The sequence below is a fragment of the Sabethes cyaneus genome, chromosome 3 (assembly GCF_943734655.1).
Source record: "Sabethes cyaneus chromosome 3, idSabCyanKW18_F2, whole genome shotgun sequence".
Taxonomy (NCBI): domain Eukaryota; kingdom Metazoa; phylum Arthropoda; class Insecta; order Diptera; family Culicidae; genus Sabethes; species Sabethes cyaneus.
Genome location: NC_071355.1, coordinates 147,845,233 through 147,866,006, shown reverse-complemented (window position 1 = coordinate 147,866,006; position 20,774 = coordinate 147,845,233). Strand labels below are relative to the sequence as shown.

At 39.5% G+C, this 20,774-nt stretch overlaps 1 protein-coding gene across 6 annotated transcripts in view; it reads left to right on the top strand.

The window, feature by feature from the left end:
- LOC128744612 (uncharacterized) overlaps positions 1-17,643 on the top strand; it is a 115,681-nt gene extending 98,038 nt beyond the window's left edge. For 5 of the 6 annotated variants that reach the window (XM_053841746.1, XM_053841747.1, XM_053841748.1 and 2 more), the window contains exon 8: positions 3,887-6,534. In XM_053841746.1, the coding sequence (XP_053697721.1) occupies positions 3,887-6,007 (2,121 nt within the window). In that variant the 3' untranslated portion in view covers positions 6,008-6,534. Of the gene's footprint in view, positions 1-3,886; positions 6,535-14,245 lie in introns of those variants that run through there. The other variant, XM_053841750.1, reaches the window with a different exon arrangement.
- The last annotated feature ends 3,131 nt before the right edge of the window (positions 17,644-20,774 follow it).

Here is a 20,774-nt window from a genome sequence, read left to right as displayed (position 1 = left end):
AGCTGCAATTCGTCGTGTTTCCTCGCAGCTTACACCATTGTCACATGTTACTAGCGTACGAAGGAATATGAATTCCTCCACTACTTCATATCACTCGACATCCAGCTCCACCAAGCATGTGAGATTTCGTGATAACAGTCCCGTTACCTTCCACGTTTCCTATTCATATTGCACCTTCCAAGACAATGTTGAATAGCAGGTTAGGGAGTGCATTCGCTTCGTTATATCCATCCAATTGCATGACAGCGGCTGAGATCTCACCCGTTATTCTGATGCATGTTTTGACCCATTCAGCGTTGCACGAATCAGTGTAACTTGTTTCGTCAGAACACCATGTTCTAGCATTCTCTGCTATAGCTCATTTCGTTAGACTGAATCGTACACTGCCTTAAAGTTCACAAACATAGGATGAGTCTGCAAATTGTATTTGACATGAACATGTCTAGTAAGTCCCAGTCTATAAAAAAGGATACGGGAGAGCACCTCCCAAGTAAGAACACTTACGATACTTTAATTATATCAACTTATTTACGACATAAATTAGTCATATAACAGTCAGTCCAACTGTTTTATACCAAGTGCGTTACTAGCGTTTAATGGCAGAATTGGGCAATGTAATGCCTCGATAGTTTTTTCACTCTAGTCGAGGTCCTTTTTTTTAAAAAAAGGGCATAGGAGGCCATCCAACCACTCCTCCGGCATTTGTTCTTGCTTTTAAATCCTGATGATCCTCCGGTGGATTGCTTCGTACAGTTGCTCGCTTCCGGCTTTTAGAAGTTCAGTCGGAATACCGTCCTTTGCAGTAGCCTTACCATTGTACAGCTCATTAATTGCCTTCTTGGCTTTCTCCTGTTTTGGTGGCTCTACAGCTTGGCCATCGCTCACAATTCTTATTCTATTTCTGCTGATCTCCGTGTTGACCTCTTCATGCAACAGCGTCTGGAAGTGCTCCTTCCACCTGGATTTATCAGTATCCGTTTTATCAGTAAGCAGGTTGCCAGCATTACCATTGCACAACAAAGGCACGGTAAAATTTCTGCACCTCGCCGTCTTGTAGAAACTCTGTGTGTCGTTGCTAGCGAATCACTCCTCTGTGCCGGCGAGCACATGCTCCTCGTATTCGTGTTTCTTATACTGTGAGTTCTTTTTTCCGCAGCTCTAGTTTCTTTATACCTTTCTCGGTTATGACGTGTTGCCAAGATGAGCAGGTGACTCCTAGGCTGGTTCTTCTCATCTAGCACTTTCAGGCATTCGGCGTCAAACCAGCTGTTACGCTGTCTTCTACGCGTGGAGCCTACTACCTCTCTCGTAGTTGTGGAGGTTCCTCAACAGCCCACTTATATCTTCTTTCCTTTCATTCTGCTGTTCTGCGATTCGTTGATCAAGCTTCTGGCGCATTCCCCTGCCACACCATCTGCCGTCAACCGCTTGATGTTGAAACATAGCGTCCTCTCAGAGCGAACCTTCGCCGTGTTCGATAACCTTACGCGAATCCTTCACACGACGAGTGGTCAGTGTCGATGTTTGGTCCCCGAAAAGACTGTACATCGATGGCATCCGGAAAGGTGTCGACCTTCAATCAAGACATGATTGATCTGAGTGCTAACGTCTCCATTTGGATGGCTCCAGGTGTGTTTCCGATTATACAGACGTGGAAATTAAGCGCTAAAGATGGCCATACTTATGACAGATAGCCGCGGCGAAGTTTATGAGTCTCAAACCGTAATGGTTGGTCGACAGACGAAGCTCGTGTCTACCAATCAGAGGACGTTAGAATTCCTCCGCCCCGATCTGCGTATTTATATGTCCGATAATGATTTTTACATCACATTTTAGGCACTCTCCATAGGTCCTCTCAAATCTATCGTACAACTCTTCCTTAGCATCATCGATTTTATCGGTATTTTGTCGGTGCGTTAATACGTTAATTAGGCTGTAGTTGAAGAATTTGCCCTTAATTCTGAATACATATAGACGGTCATCTATGTGTCTACTGCAAAACTCCCTTTCTCCGAAATTTGGTTACCGAACTACCTGAATAGCAGCGATCTCCACTCCGAAACGATGTAGCTCTCGAGCAAGCAGGCTTGAGGCTTAACCCATTATGACCCAGCGTATGATATATCATACCTCGTCTTCAAAACCTGTTTACTGCTGAATTTCAACAGTTAGCATTGTTAATATATCACTACAAGAGAGATAAGACATCAATCTGATGTGTGTGTGACATAATTTGTCAGTTTTTGTCATTTCATCTGTATTTTCAACAGTTCAAAGTTGTGACAAATGGCGGAAAAAAAGTTGAAAAAACGGCGGAAAAAAAGTTGAAAAAAACGGCGAAAAAATTTTTGTCTCCAAAACGCATGAAAAAGTCTACATTTAGTGACGAAACATTACCTGACATGTAAATTAGTATTTATATGTAAAGTCTATCACAAAATTCGAAAAGAAATCTGTAAAAAACTTTGTAATTTGTTGGATTGAAACTGAGCCTATAAAATATTTAACCTGCGATATTTTGGCCTTGAAAGCATTCCAAATGACGATTTTGCGTTTCCCGACACATTCGAGCCATAATATAATAGATTACAGAATTTCACTTCATTTGGTCCAAATTTAGGTATACCCGGGTCATAACGGGTTAAGAGAGCCAGAGTTGTATTCGATGCTCCTTCCGGGTAAAGGCTCAGACACAATGCATACGGATTTTACTACGTCGCGGCAGTTTGGCAGTTTTTCCATGGGTTTTCTGTCAAATTTCCGCAACGTAGTAAAATCCGTATGCATTGTGTCTGGGCCTTAACTCTGGCGGCGGTGTTATTCTTCTTATCTGTATTGTTCTACGTTCTGATGGTTAGCTTCCGGCAGCGTAACTACGAGCGGCTGGGTGTGGCCTTTGGCGACGTTAGTTCACTTCAGCTTCGCGAGGTTGTACCGTGGTGTGAGCTGGAACCGAACGTTTTTAGCCACAACGATGATTTTTTCCGTTGTCATAGCCATATCCCTGGAAGCAAGTAAGTCGATGGTTCTTTCTGTTAGCTGTGTACTGCGCTTTCCGATAAGGGGTTTGAACTACTCCTTTAGAACAACCTAAGCTTTGAATAGTTGATATTTTAGATAGCATAGATAGCAACTGTACGTTCATAGTAACCATCTCGAAACATACCAATCATAGATCATTTCCAGCTAGTAAATCTACGAACTATGATGTTGAGTATGCGGTTCTTTAATCGGAAAGTACGAGAGTGTATTCTAAGGAACAGAGAGATCAACAGTTTCGCATCCCGAGCTTTCAATCGTTAGTTAGTTCTGGTGATCAAGGTTTATGCCGATCCGCACGGTCCGAATTCTCTAGTTTCTCGTTCGTTGCTTAGCCCCAATGTAACTGTCTCGAAGGAGCACCATCATGGTACTCTCACGCATCATCTAGGCTAAACCAAGACAAATAATAATGTTATAGTATCGCATGCCGAGAACTTGAGTTCAAATCCTAGCCCCGCAGATGTTACTAAGCTAAGCTGACCTAAGCTGTAAAAGTAACTAAAAAGCGAAACAATAAATTTATTACTCAAATTAACTACCTACGACTAAATCCGCTTCTTCTAGTTGCGTACTAGTGGTTGGCGGATTTAATTGTGCTGTGGAATCATCTTCCCTTAATTTTGAGTGTTTCATATGGTTCCGGGTCAATTTCTGTGATACTAAAAATTTCCGAGCGAATGGATTTTTTCGGTATCACTGTATCGTCTTCTTGGGTATTGATAAATGAATTAATAATCAATTGAATCAAGTTAGGTGAATTTTTTTTTATTTAAATTAAAACTTTCGTTTCTCGTCGTATACGACCATACGTTACTGTGCGTTGACAGACCTTTTTTCGTTTTAGGTAAAAATGGTCCTCCGAAGGGTACCACCGGGTAAATATTCAGACAATGTTAGTCTGAAAAAGTGTCATTCACCGGTGGACCCCGTGACGAACTCACCCATTATCAAGTGCAACATGGAAAATAACAGCACGCAACAGCACCTACCGCACTCGCAGCCACAACCGCAACATCAGCAGAGATTGTTTCAGCAATCCTTGGGACAGAATCCCATTGCTCACCACCGACAGCTGAACAGTGAACCGTACTGGCCGACGGTAACCAATTATCAGAACCTAAATTGTATCGACGGGAACATCAAGTCGGGGGTTCATGGCGCGCAGTGCAACCATCATCAGCCGCAAATTTCCACGCAACAGCAGCAAATTTCCCAGACAATGCTTCACGACCAGCGGTGTGACATGTGCGAAGAATACGAAAACAATCATTGTGTGGAGTACTCGGAAACGTCCAGCTCGGAGTCATCCACCGAGGAGGAAGGCTGGGATTCCGGTGAGTGTTGTCCTCCGCTACTACTAGCGCAGCCTAGCGATAATGTAGCCAATTTGTACTATCGAAACGATAATTATTACTACGGTAGTTGTGCCGCGGGGGTCAGTGCCGCTGGTAGCAATGCATCACCATCTCATCCTGCTTCTCCTACGCCTCTTCCTACTCTTCTCATTGCCACTACCACTCCCCCAAACATGTCCCCACCATTTGTCCGCAACAGTTCTGACAAAAGTGGTACTCCGCAAAACAGCAGCAGCAACAACTACAGCAGTGATTCGAAGCCCTCGGAATCTAACCCTAGTGATAGTTTTAGCTTTAAAAATAATAGTGGTAGACTTAGTAACGGTAGTGCAAAATTAAACCAATCATTAGTTAGTACATCGGCCGCGGATTCTGCGTCTTTTTCATTAGATGAGGTGAATAACGTAGCATCACTTCGTACGCTGGCCAAGCTTCAGCATGAAAGCAATCGCATTAGTAGTAGTTCTAGCAATAATACTCTTCGTAATAGTATTGGCAATAGTGGCAAGCTTTCTCCTATTTCTTCTACTTCTGTTGAGCCATTAACAAAGATTGCTTCCTCAGCTACTAACCATGCAATTTGGCCAATAACAATTATTGGATTGAAGCGGAAAAAGAAAAAGTCGTTTAAATCTAGTTCAATCAGTAGGGACTTTGGATCAAGCGCCAGTACTATCTCAGGTGCCTCGTCGGTCAGTGGTAAACAGAACAAAGTGAAAAGTGGTAAAAGCCGTTTCCAAAAGCTTCAATGGTTGAAAACAATGCGCAGCGATTCCACTTTGAAGGAAGTTCTGGCGAAAAACAGCAACATCGTCTCGTTCACCCAATCACCTGTCGGAAGTTTAATATCTAGTTCAATTCCAGTGGCTAGTGCTAGTCCCAAAACCCCACCTCTAACTGCCTCAAAAGAGAACCTTCTGTCGCTCGATTACTACTCATCAATTTGTGATAAACAGCTTAGTTTCGAATCGCCCTGTAAAAGTCCAGGTCAGTTGATGAAGCAGAATCTTGCATCTGCGGAATCTCGGCCTTTGCAGGCCATTCCAGACAGCGAGTGCGCCATCGTAATAGCCAAGCCTAGTGAACAGCGGTTAAAGATAGGCTTCGACGTTAGTCCATCCCAGACTCCCACAAATAAAACCAATCCGAATAACCCATTGGCCGCTACTTCTACTGACGTCAAAAGCACGTGTGATAAAACTGTTCCTCTTGTGCAAGAACAGCAACAAGTGGACAGCAAACCGGTACCCCGATCTTATAGTTTAGTCCCCAAATCGGAGAATTCCAGTTTTTGCGATAGAATTCTACAAACTATTGTCTCCCGGGGGAGTTCTTCTCGAAAGTCGCTGGACAACGAACTGCAGGTTCCCTCGACTAGCACTAGCGGCGGAAACAGTCCAATTGCACCCAGAGTTAATCGCTGCTCTCCATTCTCCTTCAGAGAATTAGGCCAGGAACTAAAAGCTGCCATGATGCCCGCGTCCAACGGTAGCCATGTGAAACCGGCAACGGAAGTACCTTCGACGGCTTCACCGACGATGACAACGAGAACGACAACGGCGACGACGACGACAACGCCGACGACGACGGAGGCCAAAAAAGCCGATTGACTAAGGTGCTCAAACCTAATTCCACATTTCCCGCCTTCCTTACCTTTCTCTCAATACCTCTGCGGCTGTGCTGTTTACGTATGGGTGCGTGTTCCGTTCGAACAAGTATAGTTGTTGTTGTGTGTCTATAGCTGTATTCGTGCTCTTAGCGACTTGGAGAGATTATATCTGTGTTTTAGAGTATCGATACCTGTGTCAAGGGAACCAAGTTCGAAGGTCTTGCTTGTTTTACTCTTTTATTCCCCGCATCCGTTGCGTTTTGGTTTAATTTTTCTTTTTGTTTTTCGTATTTGCTATGCATCTGTGTAGGGCAGGTTTAAAGCTGAAGAACAAAATTTGTCGAATGCTTGAGATAGAGAACTACTTAAGTGAAGGTTCTATACAATAGCGTTAAGAGATTTTTTAATTGATTATTTTATTCTGTTGTAAGTGTAATTATCTTTTATACACCAATAATTATAGAAAGAGAGAGCAAAATAGAAAGCGATGAAAAAAAAACATAAAATTGAATAAGAACGATTATTTTGTCGAAATACTAAGTTGCTTTTCATTTGAGATCCCGTGTCTTTTTTATTTTACCGTTGAGAAATTTACAAGAGATGCAGACAATGTTTGACTTCTTTTGCAAATATTTTTGAGATCTTTCGTTTCCGATTTATTTGCAGCAACGTTTACAGTTAACGCGCGTCAGGTATTTTGAAAAAGAAAAAGAAGTAAAATTTTTGTAGGTCCTCTGTTTGCATACAAATATTTAGAATGGTAAGTTTCATTTTTTCCTGTTTGGGAATGCTTGGCTATCAATTTGTGACCACTGACTGGCGTAAGCTAACATGGACTAAAGGCTTCACAGGACGCTAGATTTTTATTTTAGCTAAACAAATGAAAAAAAAAGAAAGTTTAGATTTTCGGGATATGTTTTGTGTTTGTTTGACATTTGATTTAAAATCATAGATAACCATCTAATTTTATTAGTTTCAATTCGGCTGTTTCTATCGAATTAAAACTAATGGAAATTGCATGAATGGGTTCAATGGGTGTAAAGCTAAAACTTTGTTTCGTAAATACGATCCTAATGCGGTATAATAAGTTTCATGTTGACTTCTTTTTTCATGATTTGTGAGAGAGGGACTACATTAACTATCGTTTTACTAAGCGCTTTTCAGTGTGACAATGTATGGTTCTGAATTTCTTTTTTAGTTGGACATATTTATTGATTGTATAACATCATATAACACCTATAACACTGATATTGATATTTCACATTCAACGAAACGTTTCTCATATAAGTTTAAACCAAACCCTTCTCTTGGTGTAAACTGATTTTCGATTTTATATAACCAAGCTGACGTTAATTAATTTAACTTCCAATTGTCCACAAAGGTTGACCCGTTGAAAGTATCCAGACAGGCAAGGTATCCAGACAGGCATGGTATCCAGACAGGGTCAAGGCGTGAAGGAGAAAGAGTGAAAAATTATGTAAGGAATGGTGTCAAGCTAGGGGATACGCGAATCGAAATAAGCTATATTCGGATCCTATTATAACTGGATTCGAACCCACTTCTTCTTTCAGGCCCAGTGGACCGCCGATCTTGGTGAACCTTTAAACTACAGTGGACTGCAAAAAAAGGAGACTCCACAATCCCCCCCCCTCCTTATTAAATGTGGGATGCTGACGTATTTTAAACAGGGGCTTGTGATGGGTACCATGTTTTTATTGCCAACATCTCAGCACATCTCGACAAGGTTGGCAGCAAATCTACCTGTCAGACGGGCGCTATTTCTTGGATTTCTTGCAATAGCGCCCTTCGTTAAGTGGACTGTCAAACACCGTTCGTTAAGATAGGGATAGCACTCCGCTGATTTTAAACTCCACCAGCACTGGCGAGTTGAGTTATTTTTAGACACAAATCGTACCACTGGCTCCGTCTGTTGATAGTCAAATTGCCGAATGGGAACTTCAATTTTACTCTGAAAAGAACTGATATGACCACAGTCGAATAATTTGTTTGAATAAATCAACATGTTTCAAACAAATTTCAAAAATTTGACAAAAGAATCTAAAATAGCCACATCAGGGTCCCCTACGGAACATTGTAATAACTTCAGGCACATGGTCCGCTACTTGTAGGTATTATGAAAACAGTAAAAATTTTCGGAGAATTTCGCAAATTTAATGAAGAAATATTGAAAAAAAACGTTACGGCCATTTAGTGAGTTTCGCGGTGCTAAAAATGATGTAGACCTTCGAATATTATCCAGGTGCGATGTCTTTAGAATTTCCCCGCCAACAAACTCAGTCAGTGGCTGACCGTCTCCAATATCTCAAATGCTCCACCTTAGAAAGGTTAATTTACACTCTAAAAAATCGACACGTTCCTTCTACGTGAAAAATCATGTAAATTTCTATACTGTGCGAATAGTAATAACTTTCAGTAAAGTAAATGGTCACAAAAAGGCGTTTGCATAAATTTGAATTTTGAGTGATTTCGTGTAAAGTATATCCATAACATTTGTCTTAAATTAGTCCTTTAATTACCAGTCGTCGACCAGAAATCGTCGTTGAAAAGCGTTACAGTTGGCACGCACGATGTCCTAGGACCTAGGCATTTCATTCCAATTTTTTTTCCAAACGTTGCTTGAAAGTATCTGCAGTGAATTCTTTGGTGATCCCTTGTTTACCTAGCATCACGTAACCCCATGCATAGAAGTCGAGAGGATTCAAATCAGGCGAAAAGGCAGGCCACTCTCTAGAAAAAAATAAATCCGGAAAATTGTCCGCACACCAAACCTGTGTAACTTTCGCCTGGTGAGACGGTGCAGAATCTTGTTAGAAGCACTATGGTGCATTCTTGTAGTGCTTTTTGTCGATGGGAAGCATATGGCTCTTCAAAAAGCACCAGGTTCAAGGTTCTGTAGGAAGTTGGGACTACAGATCGATCGATGGACGTGATGGGAAATGACAGGAACATTTTTTCGTCTGAAAATAGAATTTCACAATTGCCATGCCGCTTGAGCAACTGACGACATCTTTCGACTCTTGCAACCTTTTGCTTTTCAGTTAAACAGTGCACCAGTTGTTTTTTATTAAAAAAAATCAATCGAATCGATCATATTTCGAAATATTCAAGGTTGATTGCAAAATTCCCTGTTCCTTGGCCATCCTACGTCCAGACTGATCTAGATTTCGTCGAATTGACACGGAAAAAACACAGTAGAATATTACCTAGTTGACCGATCCTTTTCAAACTTCCAGATAATAAAATATAATCCATTAGTAAGCTTTTGGCATATTTATTTCATGCAACTTTAATACCATAACCGTGTGCTCTCACCTTACGCTGAACTCCACTCAAAAAATTTTCTACAGCATCTGGCTGTAGCTTCTTCTGTACGGAAACCCACTTTTTCTTCATGTCTTCCTCAGATTTGACCTCCATGGGATGCTTCCGTAATGCCTGCTTCAAAATAGCCCAGTATTCTTCGATGGGTCTTAATTCCGGTGCGTTGGAGTGGTTCATGTCCTTGGGTACGAAAGTAACCCCGTTGGCTTCGTACCACTCCAGGACATCCTTCGAATAGTGGCACGAAGCTAGATACGGACAGAAGATCGTAGGGCCCACGTGTTGCTTCAACAAAGGAAGCAGACGCTTCTGTAGACACTCCTTGAGGTAGATCTGCTCAGTTGCAAACTTTGAAAGTTTCTACTTCCTTACTTGAAGTTACTTCAAACTTGTGCTGAGCGGTAAAGAACGGTAGCTCCGGAAGCTGCCGAAAGTCCGCCTTAACGTAAGTCTCATCATCCATGATGAGACAATGAGGCTTCATCAGCATCTGGGTGTACAATTTCCAGGTCCGTGACTTTGATATCGTATTCTATCGTTTGTCACGATTTGAAGTCTTCTTCGGCACATGACTCACCGTTGACTGAACGATTCCGAGTTGTTGTCCGATGTTCCGAAAAGAGAGTTGAGGACTTTTCTGGTACTTCAGAAAAAAACCCAAACCTTGCTGTTAAATGTCAGCTGCTGGAATATTTGAGTTCGAATTCTTATTGTAGCTTTCGACTGAGTATCTTTGCAGAGTTTTGTTTTTCGGTTTGCAGTCAAAATGCTGATAAAAACGAACGTTTTTCGTCTACTTCCGACGTTTCGATTTGTATTAAATCTTTTTCAAGAATTAGAAAATTTTCGTTTTTCGTCTAGTGGCTCAGATTTTCAATTCAGATTTTAAGGTTTTTTAAATTGTGATATTTTGTGATAATTTTTATACAAAATTGTAATGCAAAAACGAATGCTAGCACCGTTAAAAGAAGTGACCATTAATGCTCAACTGAATAGAGCCACTAGACGAAAAACGAAAATTTTCTAATCCTTGAAAAAGATTCAATACAAATCGAAACGTCGGAAGTAGAAGAAAAACGTTGTTTTTATCAGCATCTTGACTGCAAAGCCGGGAAACAAAACTCTGAGTTAGAATTCTTTGTTGATTCCGGAACCGTCGGGTTATCGAAAAGGCCATTCTTGTGAAACCGCATTGAAAAAAAAAACTCAATCGTTATTCAGGAACTCATTCGATCCCAAACCACAACCTGACGAATCTGTCTCAGTGTCGCCCAATCAAAAATTTCTTCGGGAGTTTGAGGTTCTTGGTGTACAAAAATAACTGGAGAGTCACGAATTAACAGTTGAACAGTTGATTGGTAGAATTAAGAGATGCATTCGCCATGTTGACATGACGGTCGTACAACGCTCCTGTTCCGACATCAAACGAAAGCTTCGCCGAACAGCTGACTACTGACCGTTTTCAAATGTACACTAATTTTTTTGACGTAGGACTACGTCTTTGTTTACTATACTGGGACTGGGTAGCACTTTGTGAAAACGAAAATAGAAGTGTAACGTTTGAATGAAAGATTTCAAATGGTAGTAACTACTAAACTACTGAACATAATTGAACAATTTATATGTCGTTGGATAGATAAAATGACCAGCAATTTTATTGAGGGGGTAAGAGAGCAATTTTATGAAGGGCGTAAGAGGGGGGGGGGGGCTCCTATACAAATGAAACAGAAATTTCCTCAAAACTCGAGAACTAGCCAAGCAAATGGAACCAAATTTGGCAGATGGGGTAAGTTTTTCTATGGTAAATTGAGACCCCTCCCCTCCTTAGGAGGGGGGTTCTCATACAAATGAAATACAAATTTCCTCAGATCTCGAGAACTAATCAAGCAAATGGAACTAAATTTGGCATGTGTGGGTTTCTGGAGGTATGAATTTTTTCTATGGTGTACTGAGATCCTTTCCCCTTCTAAGAGGAGGGGGGGGGGGCTCCCATTGAACTCCCAGTTGAGAACTAATCAAGCAAATGGAACTAAATTTGGCATGTGGGGTTTTTTGGAGGCATGACTTTATTTTATAATGGTTTGAGACCCTAACCCCTGTGATTGAAGGATAAGGACTCTCATGCAAATGAAACAGAAATTTTTGCGTGTGTGCCATATTTTCTGCTATGCACCAAGCAGCTAAGCTGTGAAAGTAAACTAGTAAAACCTTCTCGGAGCAAGAGAAAGTGAATCGGCGCCGCTAACTTACGTGCCTGTTGCCATTCATGTCAAAAGAGAATAACATTCGGCTGGCACTTCAAATTCGCAATGAACGTGCTTTGGCTTTAATGCATTTGTAACCAATGGCCCTTTTAAAGGCCACAAGCGAGTTAAAGTAGGATTTTTGAAACATGTCAAGCTACGCATTTAGTACAATAATCAGTGGGCTGGTTATTCATTACTGTTTCAACCTTTATGATGCACACAAATGATTTTTAAAGCAATCTCTGTCTCAAAAGTGGCAATGATCCCCATCCACTTATTTTCAAAGCCACCATTGCATACAATGAAGAATTGAGTCTGAAAATTTCGTTCCTCTCTTTTAAACATTCACTTAAACAATGGCACTCACAGATTCTTATAAACATACTTATGCCAGAAATGCAGATTACATTAATCTTTGATCTAATGATCTGATATAGTTTTACGTTACCCTTCCGTACAGTCCCTACGGCTGTATACCCTATAGTTTTTTTCAACAATGGATAATGTATCTTTGATTTCGGTAAATCAGATCTTCTTCATGTATCTTAATCTTTTTTTGACAGCTTGAGAAAAAAATTCCAAAATTTTAGTTGCCACCCGTTAATCAATCAGCCAGCTCTCAAATTTTAATTAGAATGATTACAACACAGAACAAAAAATGAATGTCACATTCGACGTAAACTAAAATGCACATAAATTATTAAAACCTATCAAAAATCAGATATATTTTTCCATTAAAAAGCAATGCAAAGCTGTGGGTATAAGCGTCCTTAAGAACTTGACCCTTTCATATCGACAGATTTCGCAACCGGTTATTAGGATTATTTTTCATTAAATAAAAGGTAAATAATCTAAGCCGTGTTTAAAGATCTATTTTTACATCAAGCTCAATGTAATAAATAATTCTATAAGTGAAATAACACGTAATTTTATAGGATTAACGATGTTCCATTTATAAACATGTCAAAAGAAGTAAATTTATAAGATTATTTCGAAGTGTGAACTTTTGTTTGTGTTTCAGATTCAAAGTGGAATTTTGAAGCTAGATCCTTCCTTTAACGCTGGAAAAAATATGCAGAATCCAGTAAGATTCGGTAATATTTCAAGACAGAATGACTGTTTGGTACTTTATACTATAGGGATTAATATTATTATTGGGTGGCTCAAATGGAGAAATTCGTCACTACTAATGTACATTTCGACTCTAGTAGCCAGTGTTAGCTATTCAAAACGTTAAAATGCTTTTATTCGTACTTTAAAAGATATTCGAAATCGTTTGTTTGAGAAACCCCACAAGCGCTATTTGACATGAGTCAATTTTATGAGTTTCTACAATTGTGTCAAAAGCACATGTGGGGTTTCTCAAACAAATGATTTCGAATATCTTTTAACGTATACGAATTAAAGTATTTTAACGCTTTGAATAGCTAACACTGGCTGCTAGAGTCGAAATATATATTAGTAGTGACGAATTTATCCATTTATTCCATTCCATTCATTTATTAGATATTTTTATTTAAAATATTAAATTTTCACAATCCATGTTTATATTTTCGGCTTATTTTGGTTGGTTAACTCGCGAGTCGGGCCGAGACCCAATTAGCAATTCGCTGCAGCACATCAATTTGCCCAAAAAAAAATCGAAGTTTGTGTTTATATGGATCTTCAGGTGTAACTTTTATTCACATAAATTCAATCCAATATTCGTCTTATGTATTGCTTCGTCAGTGTATTGCTTCGCACAAGGACATTCTTTGCTTTTCTTGTATAAGAAGCCAAACAATTAACAACGATGTGGGAAATTTCAACTCAACTTATTTTAATTCCAATGAATCTCAAAGAAAAAAACAGAGCATGTTGTTTGCCAGGTCTTACAATATGTAGTATTTGATCGTATTTCCTGTGAATTTAGAATCAATGTTTCAGCCCCCGTGTTAAAAAAAAATCAGTACAATAGAATTTTCGCTAGAATTACTTTTACGATTCTGTTATCTATAGTTCATTAAATTAGTACTTTTACTTCGCTGCTTCTGACTCTCTGACTATTTGATTTTGGCTATCGGTTTCTTTTCTAAAATATTGTAACCTTCTTTTTTCTGCGGACTGGGGATTTGGTGTCGTATTTACTATATTATTTTCAGCTATCTTCAATTTTAAAATGAAATAAAACCAAATAAATGCTTACATTAGTTTCAAAGTATAACCAGTTATATTGCGTGCTGTATGCATCTGTATTGAAGTTAAATGCGATGGAGATAATTACCCGTTAGTTTATTCGGTAATGCGATTATCATACGTAACATAAGTGTTTCATAATTCAAGTGCATATTATCATTACGTCAAATCTGCATCACCTGGTAAAGTTTGCGTTCGGGGGTGCTGGTCCTGAAATTAATTGTCGATTTCAGTTCACCTATAGTATCATTTGTTGTTTATTTTCCTATAATTTTGTCTGCTCTGTTTGTAACGTTAAAATCATGCTTGCTGTATAACTCATTTTCATTCGATGTGCATCGCTAACAGTGTTCGTAATCTGTCATTACAAGCCTACATGTCAGAGATCCAAATTTAAAATAGTCATAAAATAGTAAAATTTCCCAGTACTGCCCAACCGACCAGTACTAACGCCAAACTTACCACCCCACCAACAGGGTCCGTTATCAACAGCATACGTCACCACCATCAATCCATCACTACAGCCACCACTATTACCACCACCACAACCACCACCACCTCCACTGCGTCCAACAACGGCAACAACGATAACGATAGTCGCAATAAAATCCCTGCTGCCGGCCATCGGCAGCAACAGTTCTATCATCCACCCCATCATCAACGAAATCATCATCCCTGTGATGAGGACGATCCGCATGGTAATGTTCCGAGCTCGAGTCGAGTGGCTTCGTCGATCGCTTCTTGTCCGCATGAGTTGCCATCGTCGGTATCCCCGCCGGTGTCGACTAGCACGATGAAATCGCCTATCCGAAAGTCGGCCTCGGCGGTGGAATCGGTGGTCACCAGCGCCGCCCACAAACTCAACAGCAAACTGCGCCGAATGTCAACTAATGCGATTCTTAGTTTAAGTGCTCATGCTAGCAGTAACCATAATTGTAAGTCTAACAATAAACCCGGTACGAATGACAACGGTAACAGCAGCAAAAGCAGCAATGTCAACGGTAGTAGTACCAATAAATGTGATATTTTCAATCTAATGTCGCGCTCTGCAGTGAATGCCCAGCATCAGCAACAGCAGCAGCAGCAAAAACAACAGCCAATCAATAGTCAAGGGTCAAACCCTTCAAGTCCGGTAGCAAGCCCCGTTAAAGTGGTAGGCCGTAGCATAAGTAATGATCCTAGTGCTGTTGCTGGTTCAACTACAGCCAATGATCAACCGAGACGCGATTCGCTGCCCATCATCGGCGGTCTACTGTCGTCGTTCTCGTCCTCGTCGGTATCATCCTCGAACTCATCCTCACTTTCCTCGTCCACGTTCGGAACGGGTAGCACCAACCATGGTCCGCCATTGTTTAGCACCCAATCCGGACATCATAAGCACCATAAACTGCACGCGTTATTTTCCGTTAGTTCCTGTTACAATGGTTCCTCTGGTCGGGATCCTGGCGATAACGACGATATCGAAGAGGATGGTTGTCATAAGAATAGAAGCGGTGGAGGCGGCATCGGCGGCTGCGTCGGCGGCATCGATGGTGATGACGATGATGATGCTGACGATGACGATGGACGTGACATCAGTGTCGTTGGCGGCGGTGGCGAACGGCGTAAAGCTGCTGGCGGCTGCGGTGGGGCCAGCAACAGCGATAGCGGTCGAAGCAGTACCGAAATTGTGCCCGAGACAAACGGCACGGACCACCATGTCTGTGCTGGGTCCGGTTAAGAGAATCTAGTGCTCTAAGATTGTCATGTACGAGTGGAAAATTTTCGACAGAATAAATGGTTCTGGATTTTTTTTTAAATGAGAACGAACTACGCTAGTTTGACTGACGGATTTGTGGTTTTTTGCACATTGATTTAATTTTGCTTGTGATGTGAACTCCAAGCTTATTTGTTTTTAAAATTACAAATAGAGACATTTGGGTTGATTCGTCTATAGCACCATCTATGAGTAAAAACTAGTTTTGAAATCAACTGATTACGTTTTTTTGCTTTTAATGAAGTCCACAGTTTTTGACGAATCATTATTCTACCATTAAAGGGGACCCTAAACAGGAAAGTTAGTTATGATTTTAAAAAAATTGAATTATTTCCAATTTGGTATGAAGCTTTTATCTCAGATCCTAACTGGTTAATCCTGTATGAAATTATTTTTTCGTTATCCAAAGAGTAATTTTGGAAATGCTTTGAAGTTTAGAATCTTTTATTTGAAATCACAACGAATTGAAAGCTTTAGGTTGGCCATTATACTCTTTTAAATTAACAAGAATATCTGTAATGTGTTTTAATTAATATGGAGGAGTTATACAGTGAGTTTTTTCACGTTGGTTCGTGTCAAGGTTCGTTCTCGTTATCAACATAAAATTATGCGATTCATGCGGTTATTTTTCACTGCATTATCAACGATCAGTGTTCGATTCCCAAGAACCAACTGCATAACTTTTGATTTATTTTGTCAAATTAGATGGTTGAGTGACAACAAATCATCGTATCCTTTTGTGAACGGTAATATAATTACTTCGTACAGACAAGAAAAAAGGAATATTTCATAAGTTCGTAAATATAACATCCCCTGATGGTGGACGATTAATATTACATAGATTTCGAAGAGTAAGCTTTGGTCAGAAAGAGGTCAGAACGATCGATAAAAGTAAGGAAAAAAGAAGCGCGATTTGTGATAACCGAAAAGTACGAAAATGAATTTTGCGAATCACTTGCTGCAAACACGCAAGTGTTAGTCGACAGTTTCGTAGGCTAAAATAGATTTTTAAAACAAAACTTTAACTTTAGTATTTGCAAAACTATTCGAGCCCTGCTTTTTCAGCACAGCTGGTTCCGAAGCTAGAGATCCTTCACACAGAAGTTGAATGGTGCAAAATGGCTTTTATTGCGCGTGAATTCAATTCCGCATTTGGTATGAATTCACCAGTTGAGTTTACTGAAAACATCCTAAAGCATTTGAATTTGATCAAAATCGATCTTGTAACAAGGTTTTATCCGATGCACCGTTGAACGTGTGTGTGAAGAGCGAATATTTGCAGAGCGATTTTTTAATGTCGGTTACTACTTACAATTTCAGAATAGCTAGGAGTTTAAAGTGTCGTCCGCATTTGGGCGGACCTTTGATAGAGCTATGGAAAGTAATTTCATTAGGTATTAGTTTGCCATTTGGGTGCTACTCTCAGTGGTAGGAATCACCATCGAAAACAACAAACAGAAATAGAAATAACAACAAACAAATAGCAGATGCAAATTGTTTATACTTAATACCTGCTTTTGCTGTTGAATAAAAGTGAACGTCGGATAACCATAATCTATTGGCATTTTGTAGCACACATTTTGGAACATTCGGAACGAAATAAAATTAGAAAATTTTGCATGGAAAGTATCTAAAACAAAAATCTGTCATAGGCGCAAATGAAATTAATGTTTTGCGATAAACGATTAAATGTTTGGAAGAAATAACCCATATATTGTAGCATCATAAGACATCTCTTTTCGGCATAAACAGTGACAACACTAGGCTATTCTAGGCGAGAATAGTGACAAACAGTAATTAATCCGACAAAAATGAAACCAACACATAGGATTCAACTAACAAAAATCGCCCGTCAAAAAATGACCGTCAGTTCTTAGATGTTTCGACGTAGCAGCAAATGAAAACGAAGTATTTTATTGTACTAAATTAGTAGACATACTACAAAGCTACATTACAAAAAAAAAGCATCAACAGGATAGGAAACTTGAAGTTTGTTCATAAGCGGCATCAACAAAATCAACTAATCCAACATTTATTGTCCACCAGCGCGAAGAATGAATTTCCCTTACAGGAGGAAAACATTGAGGAGGAAAATAAAAAGTACAAATAAATGTTAAGTGATCTATTAGAAAATTTAGTTTCACTTTAGGTTTAGTTTTTTTCTGGTTTATCGTAGTCGAACTTTAGTATTCAGTTAACGTTCTCTGTCCTAAGGGTATTTGGGAATGAATAATTCGAACCGTCATCCGGGGATACTTGCAACACTTCTGCCAATCGCGCTTTTGATAGCTCTAACGCATTTGTTTGTTAACATAACCATTTGTAGCCAATGTCGTTTTAAAGAACGGACGTTTACATATTGTTTAGTTAAGTTTAATCCATTATACCATTGTTTTGCTTGTTTTCATACGATTGGAAAGTAATTTTACTTTCAGAGTAGGAAAAATGGATGTGCAAAGTTGCGTCAGTTCATTGACATGAAATTATTTTTTATCGTTTAGTTCCTGTACACAATTAGTGCATCAAATAGCAACATTGAGCTTTGTTTATGTTTTGAACTTGGAGAAGAAACGATGAATTCGTGTTGTTACTTCCAATATGGTGCGGCTTGTAGCACTTGTAAAATAGATCATAATCGTAATATACAATATGTACAAAGTAAGATATTTCTCTACTACTTTACGAATTTTGCCGGTTTTTGCGAGGTTCTTCAATAGGACGGATTACATCGTGTTGATCTTATTACTTTCCAAGAAAGCATTTCCATTAACTAGCATTAAAATAATTAAAACTTTCGGTAGTAGTTTCAATGGTGATCTGCAGAAAAAGTGATCATAATTGTGTAAAACTTGGAATTTCATGGCATAATTATGAGTCACTTTTATTTTTCTTCGAATGTCCGTAAAACTTATATAAAAACAAGTGTTTTTCTCGTGGAGAATACAAATTTTATCTTTGTTTTGATACGAGCATGACTTTTGAGATGTAACTCTTTTTAATTTACATTTACGAAGCTTACGAATTCACTAGCCGCACGTTCAGTTGTTTACTGTTTCAGCGATAGTTTGACAGCTGAACTATTTTATTCAGCGTTCTGGGGTACTATTGACTTATTTAGTAGTACAGAATGAATATATTAATTTTTTCTTTCAATGAGTAATATTCTAACAAAAATACGCGGTTAAAGCTAAAAGTGACTAATAATTGTGAGTGATCCATGATTGTGGACTGACTGTAGGATTTTTCAAAATAATTAAAATTTCAAATTGTCCGCATTTCAAAAGTTTCCCGCACTGCGGTACTAGAGATGGTCGGGTAGCGGAAAATTTGCCCGAAACCCGCACCCGTACCCGTACCCGCCGGGTTCGGGTCGGGTTCGGGTATTGAAAAAAAATAATTTGCGGGTTCGGGTCGGGTACGGGTACTTAATTTTTGTTTTTGTAACCGGGTACGGGTCGGGTCGGGTATCTCTATTGACCACATTTAACACTAAAGATGGTCGGGTACCCGGGCCCGTCCCGTACCCGTCGGGTTGCGGTCGGGTTCGGGCATCAAAAATAATAAACTTGCGGGTTCGGGTCGGGTACGGGTTTTCAATTCTTTTCTTGATCGGGTACGGGTCGGGTTCGGGTATTCAAATTTTCATACCCGACCATCTCTATGCGGTACCAAAATATTTCAGTGTCTCGCGTCTTATTTCGTTGGTAGGGTAATGTTGTTAGTGTCGGGTCATTGACTGTTATGGTCGAGCCATCACGATTTTACAGTGTGAGTAACTCGAGCTTTCTATGTACACGCATTATAAACCTTCTTGCTGTGAAAGCTAATTTTGTAGAATATTGTGAGTTTCAATCGTGTATTCAAAACATGCGTACTGAATTCAGTGACTAAACGTCACAAAAACATGTTTTTCTGGCACAGAGAACTTTTTTTCAAGAAATGATTCATAAATGCAACTATCAAGATAAATATCAGGGTGTCGATTTCCTGGAAAAACCTGGAAAATCAGGGAATATCAGGGAATTCATTTTTGGATCAGGGAAATCAGGGAATATCAGGGAATTACGAAATTCAATCAGGGAAATTTTGTTTACCCGGCAATATTGTTGATCAAATTTGGAATCAAATCAATTTTCGTGTAAAATATACGCAGATTAATCGGTTGAATTAAAACATGTTACATGTCTAGTGGCGATTCGATTATCTTTCAGTTTGCCGTAAATTTTTTTTTTGTTTTGCGCCGTACAATTGTCAAACTTCACTCGCTGTAGTGCTCGAAATCGGCAATGGCAGGCCTCACGCACTTCACGGTGCAGACTCGCACACATTTTCTAACAATATATCTAGCTAAAGTTTTGCCGTACCTCGAAGCCAGCAAAACGCACATTTTTGTACCAAAAATCTTTGGAAAATTATCCCTTAACCCCATACTTTTTGATTTTGCAGCAAAGATAACAAGCTGAAACTTCCAGGAAAGTTTTGTTTTAGTTTAACTGAAAACCCGCAGACATGTGTCCACCTTCCAGCGGCAAAGTTACTAGTTTGAGCTGACTTAAAATTAGCAAGATTTGTTATGTTTACACGGCTGTAATTTTGCTGTATGTAACATCTAAGCTTTGTGCAAAAACAGGGGTGATATTGCGATTCTCGTTTCGAGTGATTTTGGTTCGAGACGCCCATTTGTTTAACGGGGTTGAAACGAACCAAAATCACTCGAAACGAGATGCGCAATGTCACCCCAGGTCGATTAGATTATTTCTCAATCTTTGTTTCTTTGGAGTCAAGTTGATACCTCAAACATAACTGTCCCTAGACTCGATAGAAAAGGGCGTTTTCGAAACGCTGGTAAGAAATAGGTTAAGAATCTTTGATGTGTTCTTAAAACATGAAGAAATCTAGCTTTAGTTTTCAGCAGCTCGCATAAGCCATGCTAAAGAGTTAAAAACTTAAGCCAGAAATCGCCCAAATAAGCTTGATATTCGAGTTTTGAGGGTCAGGGAAAAATATTTGAAGCATCAGGAAAAATCAGGGAAAGTCAGGGAATTTTATTTTTGGATTTGAGTCGACACCCTGAATATTGAAAATGTATTAAGAGTGTTGTGCTTGATACGAAGCCCATGGGACAAATCCGTCCTCTAGGGTTTAGGTAGGCTAAGGAGAAATGCTACAAAAGCGCTTACTGTATAGGTCGGGCACCTTGTATAGTCAAGTTTGAGCCACCATAATTTTTAGCCCAAAAGCGAAACATT